At 36.9% G+C, this 27,008-nt stretch overlaps 2 protein-coding genes, 1 long non-coding RNA gene and 1 pseudogene across 6 annotated transcripts in view; 2 read left to right on the top strand and 2 right to left on the bottom strand.

Annotated features, from left to right (window-relative positions):
• Positions 1-27,008, bottom strand: part of LOC309641494 — a 664,930-nt gene that overhangs the window by 34,619 nt on the left and 603,303 nt on the right. The gene's annotated exons all lie outside the window — the stretch shown is intronic.
• On the top strand, positions 1,325-9,053 carry RABGGTB (Rab geranylgeranyltransferase subunit beta). Of its 2 annotated transcripts, none has more exons than XM_082421142.1 (8): positions 1,325-2,470; positions 3,113-3,310; positions 4,480-4,585; positions 5,425-5,477; positions 5,556-5,666; positions 6,234-6,359; positions 7,593-7,742; positions 8,149-9,053. In XM_082421142.1, the coding sequence occupies exons 2-8, from the start codon at positions 3,122-3,124 to the stop codon at positions 8,287-8,289; spliced, it is 876 nt and encodes a 291-aa protein (XP_082277268.1). In that variant the 5' UTR covers positions 1,325-2,470; positions 3,113-3,121; the 3' UTR covers positions 8,290-9,053. The 2 variants fall into 2 exon arrangements, with proteins under 2 accessions (XP_082277268.1, XP_082277267.1); XM_082421141.1 differs by having other exon boundaries at positions 7,593-7,746; positions 8,153-9,053.
• The window catches only part of MSH4 (mutS homolog 4), a 93,371-nt gene continuing 76,541 nt past the window's right edge, over positions 10,179-27,008 (top strand). Inside the window, exons 1-6 of one of the 2 annotated variants that reach the window (XM_082419670.1) lie at positions 10,179-10,473; positions 13,248-13,430; positions 19,122-19,282; positions 20,593-20,703; positions 23,790-23,905; positions 24,797-24,970. In XM_082419670.1, coding sequence (XP_082275796.1) covers positions 10,215-10,473; positions 13,248-13,430; positions 19,122-19,282; positions 20,593-20,703; positions 23,790-23,905; positions 24,797-24,970 — 1,004 coding nt within the window. In that variant the 5' untranslated portion in view covers positions 10,179-10,214. Of the gene's footprint in view, positions 10,474-11,888; positions 13,431-19,121; positions 19,283-20,592; positions 20,704-23,789; positions 23,906-24,796; positions 24,971-27,008 lie in introns of those variants that run through there. The other variant, XM_082419669.1, reaches the window with a different exon arrangement.
• LOC309641297 (protein arginine N-methyltransferase 5 pseudogene) overlaps positions 11,617-27,008 on the bottom strand; it is a 369,652-nt pseudogene continuing 354,260 nt past the window's right edge. The window contains exon 2 of the transcript XR_014268784.1: positions 11,617-11,902. The product of XR_014268784.1 is annotated as a protein arginine N-methyltransferase 5 pseudogene (transcript). The remainder of the gene's footprint in view (positions 11,903-27,008) is intronic.

The raw sequence follows: 27,008 nt of genomic DNA, 5'->3' as shown, positions 1-27,008 counted from the left end.
CACCAAACCTCCCCCGTCAGCAGGAATACCTGCTTAACCATAAAGAGCAACATTCTCCCAGCATCAGCAAGACAGCTCCTTAAAAGATAACATTCCTTCCTGATCTTGTAAGGGGTCATACGACCTACCACGATGACACTTAGATCTGGATTATGTAAACTGTCAATAATATGTCATTTGATGTACAGCCCTTTGCCTCAAAAAACATATAACTGTACCTTCACTTGTAACCCGCGGAACAGTCCTCAGAAGCTTTCTGAGATGGTCTTCCCAGGTTATAATCCTCAAATTTGGCTCGGAAAAAAATTTCCATTTCTTTCTTGGAGCAACGGATTAATTTTTCGTTGACACTACTTAACAAGGCAGACTTTTTAAAATAAAAATTATTAGGGCTAGACACAATCATCACGTAATGATAAAAGGCTCAACTCAGCATAAATAGATAATTCTAAACTTATATGCATTTAATAAAGTGGCCTCAAGCTAGAAATGCGAATATCAACAGAACTACAGGGCGAAATAATGAAATCTATCATCACAGTAGATCCAACATTCTCTCAATTACTGATAACCCACATATGTCACTGTGTCAGGAACCCTTCTCCAAATCGTTACTGAATGCAAGGATGTGTGGTGCCATTATTTTCTAATGGGTGCTCAAAAATGCTGAAGTATGACAGTCCTAAAGAAAGCACAATTGAAAACAGCTGTGTTAACACACCTAGTAAATCCGATTTCTGTGGAAAGCTCATAAAATGCACATGGGTGTTTCTTCGTTGAAAATTCAGTTCCAAATATTTCAGATATTAGTACTTCCTAAAGAAGTGGGGGGAGTAGGTGAGGGAGTCGGCCGTAATGGCCAAGGCAAACAGGAGGGGAATGTGAACACTTCATTAACATTCACTCAAAAACATTTATTGAACACTTAACTACGTGCAACTCTATTAATTACCAGCCATTGCAGATCTTCAAAGTTCAAAGAGTCTCAAGAATAAACGATTTCTTAAAAGTTATTCAGGTATTTACACATTACTTAAAACCCTTGTAGACAAAACCGCGGACCTTACGAGACGAGAAAATTGGCGCCAGAGACTTTAGGCGCAGGCAGCGAGGACAGCTATGAGCAGTCGGTGGGGTCCTAGGGCAGCCACGGAACTGCTCCTTCCTTCAGGCGGGAGTGTGGACAGCTATGTCGGGCGCGGGCGGGTGAGGGGGGTGGGGGACCTGAAGGACGCCTCTGCGCAGGCGCTTGCTGCCTAAATCCGCCCAGCGACGAGCTTAGTTCTCTTTTCGCTCTCAGACATGGTGAGTGTGGACGTGTATTGGGTTGCTGTGTAGATGAGTCGGGAGGAGACTAGATAGGCTAATGTTTAAGCAGTTCAGGCCCCAGTGGGTTGTTTTCTAAGTATTGGAGAACGGTTGAGTTAAGACATAGGCCTTGGAAGGTTTTTTGAGGACTCAGAGACAGGGTGAAGTATTACTTAGCGTTTTCTGCAGATCTCGCGGCTGCCCATGCGGCCAGACTTCCTCCTATCCGGCGGGCCGCAGGGGTCAACGACCCGGTTTCTTAATCTCTCAAAAAAGCCGGGTAGTTCTCTTTTCCTTCTGTATATATACATGTACATATATATTTCCTTCCATTTGGCCATGAATATATGGTTCAGAATCTTTATAATTATTAATAGTATGGGCTTGACCTAGTCAATATGAATGGGATGTGAAGGAAATTAATTGCTTTGTTCTTACTGGTAGTGATCATGACCTACTTAAAAAATAAGAACTAGAGCAGCATCCTCATCACCTGGGGGCTTGTAGAAACTAAAACTAAAGCTGGAGAAGATTAGGCTAAAGGGACTGCTTGCTTGATAAATAACTTTTGGGGTACATGGAAGGTGCTTTGAAACCTGAGTTTCTAGGATTAATAAAATCTCATTAAAGAACTTAACTGCAAATTATGGGTTAGCAAGATTTTTATTTTAATGCTTCAACTTTTTGCCACATGTAAGCCATACGTTGTCTTAAATTCGTAAGGTTTGATAGTGTATGTTTATTTTACTTAACTCTTTAAGTGAAAGATAAGCAAAGAGAGATGAAGATGGAGGTAATTTTTTGGGTCAATGATGAGCTGGCATGTATTCTGAATCTAAAGTTGATTATTTCTGCTTTAGCTCTAGAATTACCCTGAGACCTGAAAAATACCTGCATCTTTATGAGGGGTTTCGTTCTTTTTTAGTCAGATACTTTTAAAATTGAAAGTTTTTATATGGCAAGATGAAATCAGAATTCAAATGTGTATTGAATATATGCTCTGGGGTCAAACGTGAAAAGATAAAAATTTATGAAATCATTTTTTGTGTGAAAGGGCACACCGCAGAAGGATGTTATTATCAAGTCAGATGCACCCGACACCCTATTAGTGGAGAAGCATGCAGATTATATAGCATCCTATGGCTCAAAGAAAGATGATTACGTATGTATACTTTTATGTTGAAAAGTTTATTTTTAAAGGTGTTGGCCATTCTGAATAAGCAGGTTAGTATGGCCCATGTTTCTTAAAAATCGTATCCAACTTCTGTGTGCCAAGCACTGGTATCTGTGGTTGAGGGGCAGTGGAATTAACCACGGTCCTTACCAACACTTATTTAGAGGCCTTGGCAGACAAAGTAGATTTCCCTTCCTGCCCCGATTTGTAAGAATTTTGAGGCGTGGAATAGATTTACTTTTGTAGTTGAGGTAATGCTTTCAAGGTCAATGATGTGTTGGCATGTATTACCTGAGTTTACGGTGATGTGAGATAACACTTAAGCTCTAGAATTACGCTGAGACCTTGAATAAGTTTAACCTTGAAGAATGGTGTTCCCAGTTTTCCTCTGTGGGAAAATCTTAGAAAAAATTAAATGAACAACTTAATTAGAAGTGAATATTTTCTCCTGTAGGATACAAAGAGCTGAAATTTACCATGTTGGGAAATAATCTAGTATTGATGAATTCCCATAACCTTGTAGCTATGGAGTTAAGGCCTGTAACACCATGACTATTTAGCTTCATGTGTTCAGTATCTTTAACCTGGCATCAATTCAAACTGACGCATTAAAGTAATTGTGTATTTTAGGAATACTGTATGTCTGAATATTTGAGAATGAGTGGCATCTATTGGGGTCTGACTGTTATGGATCTCATGGGACAGCTACATCGCATGAATAGAGAAGAAATTCTGACATTTATTAAGTCTTGTCAACACGAGTGTGGTGGAATAAGTGCTAGTATTGGACATGATCCTCATCTTTTGTACACTCTTAGTGCTGTCCAGGTAAATACTAATAAAAATTCAGCAGTCTTGGTGATGTATTCTCTTCTGTGAGAGTGGGGAAATTGAAACTAGGTATCAGGAATGTGACAAAATCAGTATCTATGTTAAAAAGTTACTCATCTTTTCAAATGAAGTATATGTTCTACAAGGTCAATGATGTGGTGGCATGTATTAGCTGAATCCAAAGTTGATGTAAATTATAAAATTACACTGAGACCTTGGATGGTAATTATGTTTATCTTAAGTATATGTAAATATTTGAAAATCACTCAGTGGAGTTAGGTTGGTGGTTGGTTTTGAGCAAGAAAAATCCTGTGAAGTTAAGCCACTGAAATCTGTTTTATTAGACAGCATGACCTATCCTATCCCAATAGATTACGTTACATAAGTCTTGTCTGATAATAGAAAACAATATGGTCTGAAGATTGTCACGTGGAACATTATTCAGAGAACAGCAAATAGCATAATGGATTACGTAAACTGCTCGAAGCCTGTTTACCGCATGCGTAGAAGCCTCCTTCATCTGTTTCTTGTATTCATCAAACTTCTGCATGGCATTTGCATCTCTCCATGGCCTGGCCATTTCCTCCCTTCTAGTCTCATCTTGCTTTTCATCTAATATCTGGAAATACCAAGCTGCCTTTGGTTCCCCGTTTATACTCTGTCATTTCACAACTCTGCTGTTTTCCGTGGAGTTTTAAAATTTATTTATTTTTACTTATTTTTACATTTCTGGATGAACTGTGGCTTGCGGGATCTTAGTTCCTTGACCAGAGATTGAACCCAGGCCCATGGCAGTGAAAGCGCCAAGTCCTAACCACTGGACCGTCAGGGAATTCCCTCCTTGGAGTTAGCTTTGATTTTGATATTAGTGAAGATCCACAAATAAGGGTTTAAAGTCTATGTAAGTTAGTATATATGAGTCTTAGAGCGCTAAGTTAACAATTTATAAATGGAAAAATAATGCTTTGTGGTTAAAGGTTTGTGTTTGTTGGTAATATCTATAATTTGCATAGTAGAAGTGCACATTTGAGAAAAGTTCACAATGTACATAAACAAAAGGACATGCTTGCTTGCCAACTTAAAAGGTAGTTGAGGAAGAACATTGTTAGAACAAACTTACCAGTGTTGAAGAGGTATTTACTTACCATGGTTTGTTTTTGTTACAGATTCTTACTCTCTATGATAGTATTAATGTTATTGATGTAAATAAAGTTGTGGAATATGTTCAGAGTCTACAGAAAGAAGATGGTTCTTTTGCTGGAGATATTTGGGGTAATGTCCCTTTAATCCATGGCACCCAAAATACCAATCCAAAAATGTTCTGCTTTGGTGTTTATTGTAGTAATAAGCTTTGTTGCAAATTTTAAAGTTCAACGAATTGGGGGCTTTGCTAATAACTTACCAGGAGATTTTTAAGTTTTTCATCTTTTCAGGTCCCACTAAGCAGCTGGTCTAACTGGAGTTAATGGTCTGCTGGAAGTTCCAGCATGCACTGTGCTAGTTATATCAGCATACAGGAGTACTGGAACAGAGGGGGCCAGTCTAAAAGATAAGGTAGGTGAAACTTTTTTCCCCAATATTTGGTGGCTTTGTAAAGTTTTTTTAAAACTTTCTGGCAAGGGGAAAATATTCAAAAAACTTTACAAACTTACTGAATATTTGAGTGGAGGGAGGGAGTAGTATTTGACTTGATAAATGTAGATAATCTCTGCTTTAGGGCTGAATACAGTGCAGGCAGGAGAGACCAGCTGCTTCATGGGATGTGAAAATCTACTTTTATATAATAGGGTAAGTTTATTATCATTCTAAGAAATTGACTAGTCTTTTTCTTTCTGTTACCTTTCTGGGGCTTTAAAAGCAATTTATTTGCTTGTATTTTTGACAAAGCAGTTTTCTAGTTCTTAGTTTCCTTCGAAATAAAGTAAGTGATTATGGATCACTTTTTAAAGATTTAGCTTTCCTCCTGGTGACTAGTACATGTTAAGCCTGAACTCTTGGAAATTTAACCATGGTAGTTGTGCAGAGGTTGTTTTTAATTAACTTTTACTACATAATATGATCAGAAGCCTCTGATAACACGTAATGTTTTGGTTTGATCCCTTTATTTTTAGGAGAAATCGATACAAGATTCTCTTTTTGTGCGGTGGCAACTTTGGCTCTATTGGTAAGTTTTAAATGTTGTATTGGAATGATTAAACTTACATGATTATTCTGGAATTTAATACGTATATTTTGTTTACAGGGGAAGCTGGATGCTATTAATGTGGAAAAGGCAATCGAATTTGTTTTATCATGTATGAACTTTGATGGTGGATTTGGTTGCAGGCCAGGTTCTGAATCCCATGCTGGGCAGGTAATTTTATCAATCTAGATTAAAATGTAGTGTCAGTTTTGAAGGGATAACCCGTGTAATTGGGAAAATAGCAAGTTAATTTGACTGAATGTAGTATAATGTGGGATGTTACATAAGAATTAATTGCTGATTAAGGAAGGCATTTTTACAGTAGTTTACTTTGTATACAGTCCCCTGTTGGTGAAATCCTCTGACCCAGGTAAACATAAGTAGTTTTGTAATTACCAAAAATATATTTTGATTTTCAATTAGTTTTTAACCAGATGAAAACATTCCCTACCTATCCCCAACACCTGTTTGCTTGTGCCAGAGGATGTTGTATATGTAAATTGTTGTCAAATAAAGCTTGCTTTTAGCCATGAAGAAATTGTGACAGTAGTCTTGCATTGCAGTTGCATCCTAGTAGTGTGGTTGGTTTTGTTCAAATAATTGTGTTCTTGTTTGCAATTCTTAACTGTCAGCAAATTTTTAGATAGAAAATGGAGCTTTAATAATTTAAGTAGTTTTTATCACCATGTTATTGTTGAAAAACTATTATACACATGTACTTTATGTCTGTAATTTTAGATCTATTGTTGCACAGGATTCCTGGCTATTACTAGTCAGTTGCATCGAGTAAATTCTGATTTACTTGGTTGGTGGCTTTGTGAACGACAGCTTCCATCAGGTGGACTCAATGGAAGGCCAGAGAAGGTATCTGTCGTTTCATAAGATGAACTTTTTAAGTTTTATAACCTTGAGTGAGGACTTTTTTTGTCTTGTATATCTCAGTATTGCTCTTGTAAATTGATAATGAGCTTTTCACCTTAACTACTTTGCGTTATGTATATCTGGGAGTCAAAGGCTTCTATTAACACATGCATCTTGTATAGAAATCTCCATGCCCACTTATGGGTGGGAAAGGACAATGGATTTGCCAAATGAAAGATTTTTTAAAAAAATTGGATTACAACATTTTTATTTAAAATCTTTGTTAATTTTTAAAGAAAAAGCCAATTTTGTTTAACTCTCACACACTCTGAATTGGGTCTGTAACGACCAGGTAGTAAATATTTTTAGCTTTGACCTATGGTCTTGTTACACGTACAAATTTCATAATTTTCCTGTCGCAAAACTATTATATTTAAAAATCATTTACACATACTAAAAGCTATTCTTGTGGTCTAGATTTGACTCAATGGCTGTAGCCTGCTGAGCCCCTGACCTAAAATATGATAGAGCTTGGTGATGCTTTTATCTGGGTCATTGTATTTTTGTTTAATTTTGCTTGCTCAGTATTTCTGAATAAGTTAATAGGTAGGGAAATAACCACAAGTGGTTTCTAGTTAAGATCCAATGAAAAACCTGGGCAACTTTTCAATAAGTAGAAGATCGTTGGGGGTGAGGATTGCACTTAAAATGTAGGACAGCTTTTAATGTGCCTGTGAATCACCTAGGGATCTTGTTGAAATTCAGTCTAAGGTGGGAACTTCTGCATTTCTTAAGTTACCATGATTTGAGGAGCTGGGGTGATTTTTTTTTTTTTTTTTTTTTTTTTTTTTGAAGCAGGTTGTGTACCTGCTTGGACAGCACTTACTGAAAGTGCTCTACCTAGGGCAGTGGAACATACGGTACCATAGATCTCACGAGCCTTACCACCAGATTCTTGGATTAAGGGGCTTATTTAGGTATTCACTGCAAATAGAAAATAAGGTAGATGGATGGTTATCACTGAGTACTGAAGCTGAAACATTCAGCATGGTTTTCTATGGAATGGAGTGTTTGGTCTTCTCTTTTACAGTGATTATCTTTAATTCTAAGCAATTGTATTTATGGATTTCAGTGTTTCAAAGACTGCATTGTCTGTATATCCCTTGATTCCCTTCCCACCCCCAATATTTGGACCAGAAAGTACAATTGAGGCAACTTGTGGCTTTTTCCTCCTAGTTACCAGATGTATGCTATTCTTGGTGGGTGTTGGCTTCCCTAAAGATAATTGGAAGGCTTCATTGGATTGACAGAGAGAAACTGCGCAGTTTCATTTTAGCATGTCAAGATGAAGAAACGGGAGGATTTGCGGACAGGCCAGGAGATATGGCAAGTATATTTGTGACTGTTTATTTAACAGTTAAAATTTTCAGTGTTGCTTTGTGTTCTAAGGGTTCTAAGTTTCCAGAATTAGGAATAGGGGGGTGGGGGGAAAGGATGGTATTTCCAAGTGTTGCTTTGAAGGGATGCTTTTTTAAATAATTGTCATTTAAGAATATATGAAAGATCTAAAACAAGTTTACAGAAATTTCTGGTCACTTATTGCCAAGAAATGAGTGTGTGGACCAGGTTCTGTGTTTAAAAACACAATTTGAAACCATCATTGTTTCAGAAAACTTTAAGCGTATGTTCAAATAAAGGGAATACAATAGGCTCCAGTATAATCATTGTTCAGAAGCAGGGTTTTAGAAGTTTTCATTTTGTAATACTCTATAAATTCTTATTTTTTTAATAGGTAGATCCTTTTCATACTCTATTTGGAATTGCTGGATTGTCACTTTTGGGAGAAGAACAGATTAAACCTGTTAGCCCTGTTTTTTGCATGCCTGAAGAAATACTTCGGAGAGTGAATGTTCAGCCTGAACTAGTGAGCTAGATTAGATCCCTTGATGCAGAAGTTGCTTAGTGTAGTTTTACTGTTTTAACATTTCAGTATTTGAAGTGCTTAACAAACGTAATGGCTGCCATGTTAATATTTTGTACATGAATTGTGTTGATTTTAATAAATTATATAATTATACATACTGTAAATTAGAGACCTTTATTGTATCTTCAGCTTTCCGTTTTCTTCTGGAATGCTGTTATTCTGAGCGTAATATTTTGTTTATGCTTCAGTGTATTTATCTTGTTTGTCTCCATAACAGCAAACTGAGTTGAACTCTATTTAGCTGATGAAGTTTTATGTTCTGATTTTCCCATGTACTCCCTTGATATGTTATATATAACTATAGTTAATATAAATTGGTCTTTGTCAATGAGAATGTTAACTGATAAAGAATTGATGAACCCCATAGGAATTAAAAGATGAAAAAAAATAAATGGCTGAAATTTGGGAATATTTCATATGTTTGTGGTTACTGAGCTGGTTACAAAGTGATTTAAGTAAATGACAATTCACCACCTTGGAATAGGATTGCAATCTGGACTATATTCTCACTTTCTAATATTTTATGTCGGAATGCCAAGGGGGATTGTTGGCTTTTTTCCCTGCCGAGTAAGGAAACACAAGTTGATAGTTGCCACAGTATTTTTTTGTTACCTGTGTTTTCAGAAAGATGAGACCACAGCTAATCTCTTACAAGAGATTATAACTCTTATAAGAGTTTTATGTTCTTGGGGAAAATAAAGTATTTTAATGAACATTTTTCTTGATGGAAGTTGAAATTTGCTCAAGCGTCTTTGCAATACCCTGTGTAAGAGAGAATCATCTTACATGTGTAAAGTGATGATTCTCAACACATTGACCAATGTGAGATTGAAATCTAGCATTGTTTTTTGACAGTTTATTAATTTGTGTTTGAGTTGCATTGCCAGTATTTTGTTTCTGAAGGTTTGGAAGTCATTGGATGGAACATAATTTTATTTAAGTGCTGTCATTGGAAGTTGGGAGTTTTGAGGACTGCAGTCATTGCATGTGGATGAACTGTTCTATGAATACCTGATTTATTGATGTACTTAACAATTGCATGAATTGAGTAATGCATTTCTTCTAATAGTATCCAGAGTATTCTGTTTTCAATCCTGGCATCTCTACGAAGTTGCTATTACTGTGTATTCAAGAAAAGTAAGCAGGCACAAAATTTCTCAAAGGTCATTTGTTGTAAAGCTAGTTTGAGTTTGTGTAGTCTGCTTTTAAATAGTTCATACCTATGTGTGAAGACCCAGTACTAGAAATTGAGAGAGGAAACTGTCCAAGAGATACCTCTTATTAACCTGGTTCCTTCTATACTGTGCACACAGCCATATGCTTACTGGGTGAGGGGCAGTCTTGCAGTGATAACAGCCCTGTGAATATTTAAGCTGTAAGGGGTTAGTGGCTCTTTAGCCACGAAACCAATGTTAAATGGTTTGTACTACTGTGTGAGCATTAAATTTGTTTCCACTCTCACAGGCACTGTGTGCACAGTGTTAAGACAGTTTCTGTAATTAAAAAGAAACCAGTGTATTTGGAGGTATGTGCGGAATGTTAGCCCCGAACACCTTGTGATAAGGAAATAGGGTGCAGTGCGAATAATGGGTCTACCAAGTTGGATTGATGGGCCCTGAATTCCGTTCAGCTGAGGAGGTCTGTACCTTACATTTAGCTCGACCAAAACCTGTGGGAGGTGATGGGACCGGAAAGCGTGGGAGTACATTCCCCGGTGTGGATGGGGTGGAGGGGAGGGGGGAGGTGGGCGGTTGCGGCACGCTGGGGCTTTGCGCCTGCGCCATGCAGCTTCGTGCGCCTGCGCACCATGCTCGCACTTTTCCCGGCGTAGCTTCTGCCCTTGGGCCCTGCCGAGGGGTGTTCTGAGAGGGTTTATGAGCATGCTGAGGCCTGAGATCCCACCAGCCTCAACTTCTGTCCCTGCGGTTTCCCCCTCCTCGGTAGAGGCTCGGTCCCAGGGTCCCCGCTACAATTTTGGACTCCAGGAGACTCCTCAGAGATGCCCTTCAGCCCAGGCCGCCTCTTCGTCCTCCCCTCCAGGCACGTCTGGAGCGGCGGCCGACTGGAGCGACAGCAGCAGCCTCCCTCGGCACCCGCCCAGCGCGCGGCCAGCTCAAGGCAAGGAGCGGTTGTGTGAATTCCCGGAGGCTCAGGGAGCTGTGGTTGGTGGTTACCACAGAGAAGTATCAGTTGGGGTTTGTTTGGAAGATGAGAATGGGATGCTCTGGGAATTTAGTGTTTCTGAGTGACTAAAGGGCTGGACTCTTCTTCAAATTGGTTTTATTACAAAGCTGTGATGGCGGGTGGCTCGGTTCTGAGGCGGGTTGCATTAACATCCGGTGTGATGTCCCAGCTCTCCGCCTCTGATGACAGATGCCTGAATTTGTGCATGAGTTTGGTGAAAGAAGTGGTGAACCTCTTGGCTCCTGAACTTAACTCTCCAAGTCCTTCTAGGATGCCGTGAAAACAGACTAGATTTAACATTTTATCTAATTGAGGTGAATAATATGTTTAGTATGAAAAATGTCTTTCAAGGAGAGTTCAACTCCTTTATTCTATATTCAGTCACTCTCCATGGCAAAACCATCACCGTTTTTCCAGACAACATTGCAAGTCAATGATAAGGTAACAAATGCCAAATTCAGTGGTCACTTTTCAGTTCATCTTGTGTGACCTTTCCACTGTGTTTAATGCTCTTGACCGGTCTTCTCTGAAACCGTCTTAATTTGCTTTTGTTGATTCCACTCTCCCCTGTTTTTCTCCTGCCTTCCAGAGAACTGTGCTTACCTTTTTGTTAGTTCCCAAATTATTGGTTTGTCCTTAGAGGTTTTTTCCTAGGCCACTTCTGTCTGGATTTGACTATCACCACAGCCCAGATCTCATCTATGCTCCAGATTCCTATTTCAGACTGTCTTCTGAAGCTTCTGGTGAGGAACCAGTGGAAATCCTCAGACTCACTATATGATTAATTTAATTCATCTCTCTGCAGCTCCTCAACCTGTTTCTCTTATCGCAGTCATTGGGTTTTCTAAATCTTAAACCTAGGAGACCAATAATTCGAGTATTCCCTCACTCATAACATCCAAATAGTTCAATTCTTTCTAACTTTATTTTTTAAATAATTGTCCTTTTCTATCTCTGCCATTACAGGCCCTTATGATTTTATGTCTGAATTATTGCCTCATACTCCTAAGTATTCTTTCTTTCAAGCTTACTTACAGTGTCACTAGAGTTATATGGAAAATGAAAATCTTTTTTTAATTCTCTTTTTAAATTAATTAATTAATTTATTTATTTTTGGCTGCGTTGGGTCTTGGTTGCTGCGCACCGGCTTTTCTCTAGTTGTGGCGAGCAGGGGCTACTCTTCGTTGAGGTGTGCGGGCTTCTCCTTGCGGTGGCTTCTCTTGTGGAGCACGGGCTCTAGGCGCGCAAGCTTCAGTAGTTGTAGTATGTGGGCTCAGTAGTCGCGGCTCACGGGCTCTAGAGCGCAGGCTCAGCAGTTGTGGCGCACGGGCTTAACTGCTCCGTGGCATGTGGGATCTTCCCGGACCAGGGCTTGAACCTGTGTCCCCTGCCTTGGTAGGTGGATCCTTAACCACTGAGCCACCAGGGAGGTCCCGGAAAATGAAAATCTTATGTCCCTTGGCACTTCAATCAGTGACTCTGTTTTTGCAGTTAAAAAAATCATACTCTTTTTTTTTTTTTTTAAATCATACTCTTTATTAGGACATCCAAGGCCATTTGGGATCTGTTTTCAATCTTTGCAGTCTTATCTCTTATCATTTCTTAATAATTACCCTACTTTCTAATCTAATTGACCTACTTGCAGTTCCTCCAAGGCAACATACATGTTTACATTGTCAGTATAATCCCCCCTTCGTGAGATGCTTTTTCACCCATTTATTTTCAACAGTAATAACATCCACTAATTAATGAGCACTACTCTGTTCTAGCTTCTTACTTGGCATTTTGTATCTCTGATCCTAACAATAATTCTGCAAGGTAGATTATTCTTTTGTCCCAATTTTACACAGGGAGTTTGCCACCCCATGGTTTATAGTGTTGGAGAAGAGTTAGGGCTGTATATGAAGGTTTGAGAATTGCCCGGAAATAGATATTAATAGAAACCAAAATAATAGATGAGATGCCCAGAGAAAATGTATAATTTTGATTTGTGAGAGAAAGTGAAAACATATGGAACCTTGGGAAGCCAACAGTTAAGAGGCAGACAGAGGGAAAAAGGACCTGGCAAAGGAAACTAAAAAGAAGTGGTTTAAGGAGAATCAAGATAGAGAGTTGTCATGGAAGTCAAGGGGAAGAGGAGAAAAGAAACCCAATATATACTTTTAAGAACTTCTATGTGCCCACAACATTGTAAATCAACTATACTTCAATTAAAAAACAAACAAAAAAACCTCGTATGTGCCAAGACACTATGCTAGGCTGTTATGCACATTCTTTCATATTTTATGACAATCCTGTAAAATAGGTAATGTCTTATATCAACAGGTAACTAACTAAACAAGGAACTGAATCGAAGTGAGCCTAAAACTCTCTTTACACCAGTTACCTGGGAGGAGAGAGTTTCAATGAAGAGGTCAACAAAGGAAAAGATGTATTATAATTACTATACAAAGTAAATATATCTGGTGTATTTGAAGATTAGAAGGTAGTTTGTGATTTTAGCAAGAATAGTCTCAGTCAACTTGTATAAGAAAAAGCCATATTAGCAAGCACTTTTCATTATATTTTAGTACAAGATTATCAGTAATGTTGTTAAACTTGTTATAATTTGTTACACTAAAAAATCATTATCAGATGAAGTTTTATAGAGATTATAGGAATTAGTACAACATTGCATATTTCGGAATCTTTAAGAACTGATATTTAATTTTTTTTGAATTTAGGTTCATACTTTACAAACAAAAGATCTTATGCGGAAAACACACTTGCATCACATTTTACTCTCGGTACAAGCTCTTCCTCTGCGCAAGATAGTAATTATCCTCAAATACTAAAAACTCCATTATCTGCTGGAAATCCCCAGAGACCAGGTTATAAAAGTTGGACACTGCAAATGGGACATTCAGGTAAAGTGAGTGGAATATTGGTCTAATTGACCTTTAGAAACTTTTTAAGTTAAAAGTTTAAATTAATATTAAATTATATATTAGGGTAGTTAAGTTAATATGAAGTTATTTGTAACTAATATGGAAGACTTGAACGATAAATACATCAATTTAGCCATATCTACAATTTGAGGCTGGGTTAATAAGGCTACATAGTTTGTGATATTGTTTGTTAAAAAATGCAGGTCTACATTATTTTATCATTCTGACAAAAAAAGCACAAGAAAGAGAAAGCCCTTCCTTCTGTACGTTTGCTTAAATCTAAAAGTTGATCCTGATAATACTGTTGAATGATTTTTTAATACTTAAATTTTAGAATTTATCTAAATGTAGGTTTTCTTGAGGGGAAAATGGGTGAAATAGGTCTACATGTGTAAGCATCTCTTGGTTCAAAGATATATGAATGTATACATTTACAAAATAATGACAAATTGTTTTTCTGAGTGGTTCTACCAACATACACTCTTACTAGCAATATATGACAGTTCTTGTTGATCTGTATCCTATCCAGCATTTGGTACTGTCAGACTCCTTAATATTTACCAGTCTAGCAGTTGTAAAATACTACCTAACTATAGTCTGAATTTGCATTTTCCTGGTTATAAATGAGGTTGATTGTCTTTTTTAAATTGTCCATCTTCTTTGCTGGACTATAAACTCCATGAAGACAGAGACTGTAGCAGTGAAGATCCAATCTGAAGTAGAACCATACAATAATTTAAACAGGGAAGATTTAATATAAAGAATTATTAAACTGTCATAAAAGAGTAACTATAGGATATAGGACTCCCAAGAGGTCCTACTTGGAAGTGGCCCCCTTCTGGGTCCCATTTCCAACGCTGGGGTACTGACCTCTTTGGAGAAGGTGAATACTGAATGGCAGTTTCAGTAGTGACTGCAGATTTGCCAGGCCAGGCAAACAGGAAGCAGGCAGGGTGGGTGAACTATAGCTGGTGGCTGGAACATGGCTGTGCAATGGGAGTGGGCTCTGGTGTGGGTTGGAGGCCTGGAGCACACAGTCTCCCTGTTGGGAGGGTGGTGGCATCAAGAGGACTTTGGGAGACAGACTGAGGAGAGAGTGAAAGAGCCGAAGGAATTAGTATGGGCAGGAGGCCTGGAATGCAGGATATCTCTGTTGAGAGGGCTGTAAGATGATTGTTACCGTGCCATGTTGCGGCTGTGTGATTGCCAAAGGACAGCACATTCTGGGTAGGTAGCTGGGCACATCACCACCAGATGTCCTCATACCTACACTGCTGACCCAGTGGAAGCTGCAGGAGAGCCCTTCATCATGCAAGGTCCCTCCAGTGCCCTCAATTGAGAAAACTTAACATTATGCACACTTTTTTTTTTTTAAACATCTTTATTGGAGTATACATTATGCACACTTTAAAGGAGAAATACAGCAATTCTGTCCGCTGTCGCAGAGCTTACATTGAAGTGTGAATTTGGAGCCGAGTAACACTAAATTGATAACTGGCATAACTCCTTTGGCTATTCAATGTCCATATATGTCATTCTACACACATTTGGATTCCTTTACAACAACAAAACAACTCTGTGTTTCTACCTAACAGTATGTATACATCTGTACTTGCAAGTGAGGGGGTCCTCACTCTTTCCCAAAATGAGAAGATTCATAGTCCCAACAGTCATTGCATATTAATGATCTCAAATTCAGTCGTGGTCCCACTGAATATTGTGTTACTTAAAGACTAAGTTGTAAAGTTAACCTCCAATAACTTGTGCATAAATTTTTTAAAAGTGAAAAGAGAGAGAAAGATGGTTAGTTTATACAAATAAACATGCATATAACAAAGCATAGAGAAAATATCCAAAGCTACTGCAGTTTATATTTCTGTAATTGGTCATGAGGTTATAGTTGATATCTATGGCTTCCTTCTTCCACTACCCATTCCATATTTCCCTTACCTGCAGCAATAAGGGTGGAATGACCCAGACCTTCATTCCTGAAGGGTCTGAGTCCTTGGTCATTCTGCCTCTTTTTGGTTGCTGTAGTTTTCCATTAACATTTACTGTTGGAAATACTGAGGGGTGCCTTAGAGCAGGGGTTCCCATCTCCTGGGCCGTGGACCAGTACCCGTCCATGGCCTGTTAGGAACTGGGCCGCACAGCAGGAGGTGAGCGGCAGGTGAGCGAGCAAAGCTTCATCTGCCGCTCCGCATCACTCCCCATTGCTTGCACTACCGCCTGAACCATCCCCCCCCATCGCTGGCATTACTGCCTGAACCTACCCCCTCCCCCATCCATGGAAAAATTGTCTTCCACGAAACCGGTCCCTGGTGCCAAAAGAGGTTGGGGACTGCTGCCTTAGAGAAACCCTGGGCTCCATATATAGTCCACTTTGCCTCCATTGTGTATAGCGACATGATACCCCCTTGGCAGTTAGGAGCAGCCACCCCATCCATAGATAGCCCCCCCTTTTTTTTGCCTATTGGTTCAGTAGCATAAATAAGGAGCCTAAAATGGACAGATGGCAATCTCATCTTCCAATTCAGTGGAATCATTGTTGTGTCACTTGGTGGAACCAATAACCTTGTGGAGACTAAGATCTCCAAACTAGCAGAGCACAAAGTTGCCAGAATGGGAAGCAAAAATTCTTTGGGTGGGTTGATAGGGATAATAGTGAAGTGAGAGTAGCCACTCCTATTTCCTCCCCTTGATTCTTGGACCTGTGTACTGTGGTTATGAGGAATACAGCATCTATGATTCAAAGTATAAACTGCATCCTGTAAGACAGCGCCCCATTCTTTTAGGGTATTGTCTCCTAATTGGCATTAAGTCTTCAGTAAGTCATTCTGCCTTTCAGCTAAGCCAGGCATTTCTGTGTGATGGGGTATGTGGTAAAACCAGTTGTTTCAATGGGCCAGAGTCCATTGATGCATTTTTTTCTTTTGCTGTGAAGTGAGTTCCTTGATCAGATGCAATACTGTGTGAAATGCCATGATGGTGGATAAGGCACTCTGTAAGTTCATAGATCATGATGCTGGCAGAGGCACTGTGGGCAAGGAAGGCAAATCTGTATCTAGAATATGTGTTTATTCCAGTGGGGCCAAATATCTGCCCCCTCCTTGATGGAAGAAATCCAGTGTAATCAACCTACCATCAGGTGGTATGTTGTCCCTCTGGGGAATGGTACTGTATGGGGCATTTATGTTGATCTCTGCTGTTGGCCAGTTAGGCACTCAGCAGTAGGGTTAACTAGGTCAGCCTTTGTAAGAGGAAGTTCACATTGTTGAGCCGATGCATAGTTTCCATTCTTGCCACCATGGCCGACTTGTTCATGGGTCTATTAAGGAAACACTGTGGTGGCTGGGAAAAGAGGCTAATTGACATCATAGGGTATATCATTTTGTCCACTATTATCAAGAGTCTCCTTTACAGTGGATGCCCTTTGGTGAGCATTCACATGAGACAAATATTTTCAAAGTCTATGCCCATTCTAAGAGATCCATCCACATACCTCTTCCCCAACTTTCCTTGTCACTATCTTCCAGTTCTGTTCCTTCCCAGTCCCTGACCATCCAGCTAAACCATTAGCAACTGCTTATGAATGAGTCTAAATCTGTACTTCTGGTTATCTTTCATTCCAGACAAGCCAGACAAGGTGGAGAACCAAATGTACTGCTCAAAGTTCTGCCCAAATGAGAGATCAAAATGAACTAAACAACTCAAAAAGTTAGAAGAAAATAGTAATGAATATCAAATGTCTCAATGAAGGAGGAGTTTCGTAGCAGAAAAGTAATGGAAGAAATTATAAAGGAAAAGACTTTCTATACAAAAATAGAAATCTTTGTGATATCAAAAAAAGATTGGTAGCAACTATAAGTTGTCGTCATTGATATACAAAATTCTCATAAAAACAGATTGAAAAACATTAAGACCTAGTAAAAATTGTGCAAAAAGGATGTAAACATCTCAAAATATAGAAAACAAATGGATATATTAAGTGATGTTCAATTTTGATAGTAATTTTAAAAAATACACATTTAAAGCACCAGTCCATTAAACTAGCTAATAATAATAACAACAACAACAATAATAATACATTGCAGAAGTTAGTAACGGTAAGGATTCAGTAAGATTGGTTTTTCTCATATACTGCTGATGGAATTAAAAGTTGGTACAATCCTGAAAAGAAATGTGGCAATATATGTGAGATCCTTTAAAAGTGATGGTTTTCCTTCTTCCAGTAATTTGACTTATAAGGAGCCAATTTAGGGAAATAATAAGAGACCCAGAAAAAAGCTTTATGTACTATGATGCTTATTTTAGTATTATAACAGAGAGATAACAGCATAAATGTTCTTTTAAAGTTTAAGGGAGATGTTTTCTGTGTGTACTGAATTTCCAAGTACTGAAACTTGTTATTAAGTTTCCAGTTAAGAATGGAAAGGTCATATTCGATTGCAGAACTTAAATTGACTTCTATAGATCTAATATAAACTCAATCACCATGTATAACAAGGCTTTAATGGCAAAAAAGGTTCTGAGATCTAGACACAATAGATTTTTAAATGAACTCTTAAGTTGACTACTGACTAAGATAGCATAAATGTAAAAATAATTTTGTAGGTGTTACAACAGAAGAATAGAAAAGAAAAAAGGATTCTAGATTAGGGAGGGTAAGGAGGGGAGAAAAGGTATATTGAAAGGTTGAAAAGGGGATAAAAGACAATTTTGCTTCTTTGAAAATAAAATTTTAGGTATGTTTAGTAGTCTGACTTTTTTTATCCATGAATAATGCCTTATAATTTCATATACTTTATAAAACCCTTCTATATTATATTTAATTCTTATATAACAACTTTGTTAAAAAGGTTTGGTATTTCCACTTTACAGATAAAGAAATGGTAAATTTAGAAAGGTTAAACTACTTACCTGAATATTTATGGTTTGTCAGGCATAGATCTCAAAATCACTAATATATGTAGTGGTTAAGAGCACCAGGTCTGGAACCAGGCTGCCGGTATACAAATTCCACCAGTTCCATTCATGCTTCAGTCTCCTGAAAAGCAAATGGAGAAAATAATGATGTCTGTTGATAGAATCATGAGAAGTAAAGTTAATTCAAGTAAAGAACTTGGAACATTCTTGGCACATTAATAAAATATCCAACATTACACAGATATCTCATAAGTGGAGTTTATAGTCATATAATGTTTTATACTTTATAAAATACATTGATATATATTATTATCCCATTTGAGCATTTCAGCTACCTCTTGAGTTAGGTAGGGCAGCTATTAACATTATATTTTGTGATATATGATTATTATGAAATAATTTGCTCAAATTCATATAGCTCTCAAATGACAAGGTAAGATAAATAATATGTTTTCTGATCCCAAATTTAGTGTTTCTTTATGACTTCATTCCAATAAAATGCAAAATAAGACAATGTATAAGTTTATTATTTCTAAATGTGAAGTTAAGTTTTGGCAAAATAGAGAAGTAACATTTTTATTTGGTCTGGATATATGGAAAGATATATTTTGATGAGCAAAATGAGATTTTTTTTCTTGGATAGTAATAGCTGTGTCCTAGACTTGGTGCTTTGAGATTTTATGAGAAAGAACTAGAAAGTATTGTTAATGTTTATACATTTTCTTTAAAAATTTTTTTTAATAGCTACATCCTCATCTGCAGTTTCTGCACACTCTCCATCAGTTATTGTAGCTGTTGTAGAAGGGAGAGGACTTGCCAGAGGTGAAATAGGAATGGCAAGTATTGATTTAAAAAGCCCACAAATTATATTATCTCAGTTTGCAGACAACACAACATATGCAAAGGTAAGTATTTATACTCCTAGAAAATGGTTCATCTAGAGGGCACTTTGCAGATTTTCAAGTCAGTGCTTTCCTAATTGGCTTACTTTTTGGTAGAATAATGGTTATTCATTATTGCACCAATGTAGGTTACTCTGAATTAAAATAAAGTTTTACATCTGATTTTAATTTTTTAATATTATTTTGTTCTAAAATAACATGTTTTGCTGTTACTTAAATATTCCAAATTACTATTAATATTAATTTCTAAAATTAATATCTTCAAATTAATAAATCTTGGACTCATTCCAAAGATAGCATATGTAATAATGCTATCTCCAAAGGGTTGTTTCCACTGAACTGTATTTGAATTTTATTTTCCAGAGATAAGGGAAACTGGTGTCTTAGACCAGTCATAATTTAAGTCTCTCAACTTCTTGCCTTCACTTCCTATCACTCATCATTAACTTGGGCCACTGGCCTGTTGTCATGGGAATTTGTGTGACTTATCAGGTAGAGGTAGTCTACTCCTAATCTATATTCAAAAAAGTTATTTGACCCCATTACTATTATTAAAACATATTAAATACTATGTTATTTTTAATGTTTTATTGTTCTTAATTTCTTTCCCTAATTCCCCTTGATGGTTCCCAGTATGTAGACTTCCTTTCCCTACCTAATAATTAATTTTTTAATATACCTAACAACCTAAATGATATTAGTACTGCATATCTGGGTATTTCACATTTCTATGCAATTTAAAAAGAATAGGATAAAAGTTTTTTTTAAAAAACGGGGATGTTCAGAATATTGATAAAGTATTTCTGTGTCTAGTATAGTTCTAAGAAATGCACCTTAAACTGTGAAAAGCATCAGTCATAAAGCAGATGTTTCTCATCTGTGTTTCTGTACTTTTCAACTTCTAAGCTGTACCCGTGTGGCCATATTGATTGAATCACCATAGTTACGCCATTGAATGTTTATGTTTTTCATGGAGATGAATAAAATACCGAGTAGATGAATTTATTAAAAAAAATTTTTTTTAGGAATACATATTTGATACATTCAAATTATTTGGGGGCTTAGAGCTGATACAAACTATTGTGAGTAAAATATAGCCTATGTTTATGATAATATTTTGTATTTATAATTTTATAGGATGTATATTTGACATATTACCATTAGAAGTATATTTAATTGAAACATATAATTAGAACAGTTATGACTTTGTATGTCTCTGACTTAATTTTATCTCTCAGAAAAATACGAAACTTTTTTGGTTTTAGAGAATCCCAAGCTTACATTTAAGAAATTATTTATTCAAACAATTTTAGGTGATCACTAAACTCAAAATTTTATCACCTTTGGAAATAATAATGTCAAATACTGCTTGTGTTGTGGGGAACTCAACCAAGTTGTTTACTCTCATCACAGAAAATTTCAAGGTAAGTGATTTTTTATTCTCAGTAGTAACATTCAAGATTGTCTTACTTATTTAAAATCCATTTTATAATATCATCCTAAAGAACAATAATTCGGGTATCTTTATATACCCTAAAGTACTCACTAAGTACAAGTCCTAAGCTTAGGGACTATTAATACATACAATAAAAATGACAAGGAATTCACTTATTTGATTTGGTACCCTTGATATACTTTGAAAAAAAGGAAAAATCTTTTAGGTAATAAGGATGTTTCCCAGAGTATACAGGAAGCAGACACTTAGAGAAAGCGTGGATTTGCTTAGGTATAGCTTCCTGGAAAGTAGTTATTGCGCTGCCAGACTAGTTGAAAGTGAAGTTCTTATTCTTCTAGGGGATAGCAACTATCAGCAAGTACTTTTTCTTTTGGAGAATTTGATTTATATTATAGAATTGTTACAGCTTCCCCTGGCAACACGTACTGTCTCACCATCTGTGGGACTGTGACAGGGAAGTGCTCTGGAACCTTATCCAGCCAATGCTCTCCCTCTCGGTAAGGGCCTTTCTACCATGTGGTTTATCTCTTCCCTTTAGCACATCTCCCTGCTTTGTGGAATGGAGGCTGTGGTTCTGAACCAAGTAGAGAGCATTGCAGTTAGAATAGTTCTTGAGGAGTGCAAATTATATTCAGAATATTATATTTTGTTGTGTCTGTAGACTTATCTTTAACACATTTGAAACCAAGTTGAGATTATGGTCCAATGAGTTCTTTATAGTTCTTAATATATTCAGCATCTACAGTCATATAAGATTTCTTGTGCTCTTAGAGATCCAACGTAGCTCAGCTGTCTTTGACTCATTGCCAGAAATGGTTCCTATTGTAAACCTATTGTCTCTATTAGACAGGACTCTTTATCTCTTTCATTCATGACTTAGACTTCTTTTCATCACCCTTATTTATGTATACCTTTCCATATACCTTCATTATTTTGTATTGATTAAGCATTCTAAGTCCTTTGGTTGTGAATAACAGAAATTCAACTTAAAGTAGCTTAAGTGAAAAAGGAAATTTGTTGGCTTATGTAACTGGGAAGCCAAATGGTTGGATAGATCCTATCCTTAGTCTCATCTCCACTGCCATCTCTCTGTGAGGTTTAATAAAATGATTGCTCATGGCTCCAGGCTGATGTCAACTCAGCTTAGCCAACTGAGAGTAAAAAATAACTTCTTTCTTCCAGTGTCCACATATGAATTCGAGAGAAGGACCCTGACTGTTCCTGCTTTGTTCATGTTCCCACATGTTAGATTAATCAGTGTTTATGGGGGTAAAAGCACTATGATTGATTAATCCCAGGTCATTTGCTTTTTGCTGTGGGGCACAGAGTACTGTAATTGACAGTCCCACATGGACAGAACAACATAGAATGTGGGATAGATGAATCCTCCAAAGGCGAAAACAACCTACATTTACTACGCTTGAGATGTAAGGCAATATAGCATAGTGCTTAAAAATAAAGGAGCCAGGGACTTCCCTGGTGGCGCAGTGGTTAAGAATCCGCCTGCCAATGCAGGAGACACAGGTTCGAGCCCTGGTCCGGGAACATCCCACATGCCATGGAGCAGCTAAGCCCGTGCGCCACAACTACTGAACCTGTGCGCTAGAGCCTGCACGCCGAAACTGCTGAGCCCGCGTGCCACAACTGCTGAAGCCCACGTGCCACAACTACTGAAGCCCGCGTGCCTACTGCCCGTGCTCCACAATAAGAGAAGCCACTGCAATGAGAAGCCAGTGCACCACAACAAAGAGTAGCCCCCGCTCGCCACAACTAGGGGAAGCCCATGGGCGGCAACGAAGACCCAACGCAGCCCAAAATAAATAAATACATAAATAAATAAATTAAAAAAAAAAAAAAAAGAATAGAGGAGCTAGACTGTTGTGGTTTCAAATCCTGATTCTAAATGACTGTGTGCAAGTTAAGTTAACCTCTCTAAGCTTCAGTTTTTATTCGTCAGTAACATAGGGACAATAATAGTATCTACCTCCTAGAGAATTGATATTTTATATAAGGTAATCAGAAATGGTCTCACTGATGAGGTTACATTTGGGCAAAGTCCTGATAGGAGTGAGAGAGAGAGCCATAGAAGTATTTGGTATAAAAGCATTATAAACGGAGGGGAAAATCAATGTTATTGTTATCATTATCATCACACTTACCATAAAAAGACCTCAGTTAAATAAGAAGCAATATGAAGTGTAAGGAACATGGACTTCATAGTCAAAGAAATCCAAATTCAAGTCTCAGCTCTGGAACATATCAATTGTATATTAGAAAAGTTACTTGACTTCTCAGAATTTGACTTAGAGGAAAATTGTACTTAATATTGATACAAGACTTACATCATAGGGTTATTGGGAAGATTAAATGAGATAACTCTTCAAACAATCTTGGCACATAACAAATTCCCTACCTGCTTATGACTTTTTTTTCAGCCTTGCAGCTCTTTCATGGTCCATTGTTATTATATTATTAATACCTTTCCTACCTATTACTTTTATTCAAAGCAGGCAGACCTTTTACTCTGCAGCTGCAGGCTTTTTTTTTTTCTCTTTTAAAAAAAGTTCCATTATCTGCTTTTCTTTATTCTATAAATTAAATTCACCTTATGTAGATAGCATTTCATAGATTTGATAGCTGGAACTGGTATTTTTGGCTTCCTCAACTAGTGTATTACAAAGATTTACCCTCTATAAATTATGATAGTGTATATGAGGCTGAATGTAAAACCTTTGTTGCTGTTGTTGCTGTAGAATAAAATTAGTAGAAGTCAGAGACTCTCATGTTTATTTTTTATTATTGTACTTAAATTTCATGTAAATATGGCTTAATAAGAGCTACAGACTGCTATAATTCACTTAGCAAGACAGACCATCATTCTTTTTGTAAATAACTAAGAAAACTTATTTAACTCCAGAAAATAATAAATAATGAAAAATAAACTTTATTCAATATTTAAGTCATCTACCCATGTATGAGCATGTATTTAAGAAAGCAGTTTTGGGCAAGTGCATGAAACTTAAAATTTATTTTGAAATTAAAAATTCTTTTCAGAATGTTAATTTCACTACTGTCCAAAGGAAATACTTCAATGAAACAAAAGGACTAGAGTACATTGAACAATTATGCATAACAGAATTCAACACTGTCCTAATGGAGGTTCAATCCAAGTAAGTTAAAATTTAGGGCAAGTAGTAAATCTCTGGTGTGTATTCCAGGACGGAAGGGTCTTTTGTGTGTTTTGTTCTTTGCTATATTCCCTACCACCTAGAAAAGTGCCTGGCTTATAAAACACTCAGTAATTATGGAAATAGTAAAACAGTTAACTAAAATTTATATACAAGGCATATCTTGCTAACTAAACTTTATGGAATTTCTCCAAATTAGTCATAATCTACTGCCTTAATGGTTCCTGCTCACTTTACTTTGAATTGAAAAGCTCAAGTAGCTACAGCAAACTAGAAATGTGACGGTACAGAAGTGAAACACAGTTAAAGCTGCGTTCCTGTTACTTCATACCTTTACTCCTTCAGAATGAGATGGGGAATGATATTTTTGGAATGGATATTTCTTATAACATGCTGAACAGATACTTACTTTGAGCCAGGTTGGTCCACTTGTTCACTCAGTTAATCATGACGACTACTCTCACCGAGATCAAAACATGCTTTCCTATACTTTGGGACCTCCAGACTGTACCTTTACAACTCTCAGACTTTTTCAACATTATTTGAATGTGTACTTATAATGGTACATCAAAAATTGACACAATTACCATCGAATGTTGACTTCTAACATGTGACCTATTGGGAGTCTAATATCCCTTAAGTCTCAGACTTTAGAAAATTGTCTCTTTTTATCAACTTTTATGTTTTAGAGGTAATTTAACTAGTTATCAAAAATCAGGAACACTTGGTGTGCTTTTTCCCTTTGATTTTAAACAATGCTATGCAAATATTTGTAATTTTGCTAATATTAAAGTGAAATAAATGTTTTCTTTTATAGCAATACTTTTTTTTATTCCAAAGATTTATAGTGATGTATCTTCGGTCACTTTACAGGTATTACTGCCTTGCAGCTGTTGCAGCTTTATTAAAATATGTTGAATTTATTCAAAATTCAGTTTACGCACCAAAATCACTGAAGATTTGTTTCCAGGGTAGTGAACAGACAGCTATGATAGATTCATCATCAACCCAAAACCTTGAATTACTAATTAATAATCAAGACTCTAGGTAAGATCATCCATTTTTTTCTTAGAAAATGAATCAGTATATTATGTCATATTTTTCTATGAATAGTTACTTTACATTTCTTTAAATTGTTCGATGGAGAAGTATTGAATAAACATATTTTTAATCCTTATACCATTGTTGGTGAACTGCTCAGATGTTTCACCAAAATCAGGTTTTAAAAATATATTTGTACTAAACAAGAAAAAAAAAGTAACAACCCATTTCAAAACTAGGTAGAAGACTTGAACAGACATTTCTCCAAAGAAGATATACAGAGGTTCAATAAGCACTTAAGTTGCTCAACGTCACTAGTCATTAGGGAAATGCAAATCAAAACCACAATTACCACTTCACACCCATTAGGATGGTTATTATTAAGTAAATGGAAAATAATTGTTGGTGAGGATATGGAGAAATTAGAATCCTAATCCATTTATGGTGGGAATGTACAATGGTGCAGTCACTTTGGAAAACCACATGGTGGTTCCTCAGAAAGTTAAACATAGCATTACCATATGATCCAGACATTCTACTTCTTGGTATATACCTAAAAGAATTGAGAATGGGGACTCAAACAGATACTTGCACACAAATATTCAAATGGTGCAGTCACTTTGGAAAACCACATGGTGGTTCCTCAGAAAGTTAAACATAGCATTACCATATGATCCAGAGAGTCTACTTCTTGGTATATACCTAAAAGAATTGAGAATGGGGACTCAAACAGATACTTGCACACAAATATTCAAATGGTGCAGTCACTTTGGAAAACCACATGGTGGTTCCTCAGAAAGTTAAACATAGCATTACCATATGATCCAGACATTCTACTTCTTGGTATATACCTAAAAGAATTGAGAATGGGGACTCAAACAGATACTTGCACACAAATATTCATAGCAGCATTATTCACAGTAGCCAAAATGTGGAAACAAACCAGATGTCCATCAATGAGTGACTGATAAAATAAGATGTATACAGATAAGGTGTATACATACATACAATGGAATATCATTCGGCCTTAAAACGGAATGAAATTCTGATACACGCTACGAGTTGTATGAACCTTGAAAACATTATGTTAAGTGAAATATGCCAGACACAAAAGGAGAATATTTTATGGTTACATTTATATGAAGTACCTAGAATAGGCAAATTTATAGAGACAGAAAGTAGACAGGTTACCAGGGGCTGGGGGAAGTGGGGAATGGGAGAGTTATTGTTTAACGGATTCAGAGTTTCTGTTTGGGATGATGAGAAATGAATGATGGTAATGGTTGCACAATATTGCAAGTGTACCTAATGACATTGACTTGTGTGCTTAATATGGTTAAAATGCTAAAATTTGTGTTTTGTGTTTTACCATAATAAAAAAAGTTGTGTGCAGAATACTACAAAGTTAAAATAACAAGTTTTAAAAGCATTAAATACAGGAAATTCAAGGGGCTGCATAATCATTTGAGAAGGTGAAAATAGTTGAATCAACTTGGTCTTTGTGTATGACTAGATTGCTGGTTTTATTGGTTTATTGTTAGCTTTAGTTAGAGGAATATTGATGGTAAGCATGAATAAGAGCAAGAATGGGAGATTGCCCATGTGTGTGCACACACACACACAAACACACAGTGCTTATAAGATTTCATAGTGGTTGGGATACCTAAACTAGAATCAAAATGTTATTAGAAGATAATGTAATCAACCTGTGGTGGTGCTTATAGTAGGCATAAACCTATATAGTTTAATATAGGTTCAATTTGGTACAAAGAATTAGTGAGTAATGGTTTTTCTCCTTGAGGAATTACAGTCTAAAGGAGGAGATGCATAGTATCATAGTATCATTAACATGTACTAAGTACATCAGGCCCTCCGTAGCCGAGGGACCCACAGTTGGTTGAATCCACAGATATGGAACCTGTGGATATGGAGGGCCCACTGTAGTAGGCCACTTTATATAAGGGACTTAAGCATCCTCGGATTTTGGTATCCGCTAGAGGTCTTAGAATCAATCCCCTACAGGTACTGAGGGACGACTGTATAG

Source organism: Balaenoptera physalus, assembly GCF_965194825.1.
Source record: "Balaenoptera physalus genome assembly, chromosome: 1".
Lineage (NCBI taxonomy): Eukaryota > Metazoa > Chordata > Mammalia > Artiodactyla > Balaenopteridae > Balaenoptera > Balaenoptera physalus.
The sequence above is the reverse complement of the archived record's forward strand: the minus strand, read 5'-3'. Positions and strand labels throughout refer to the sequence as shown.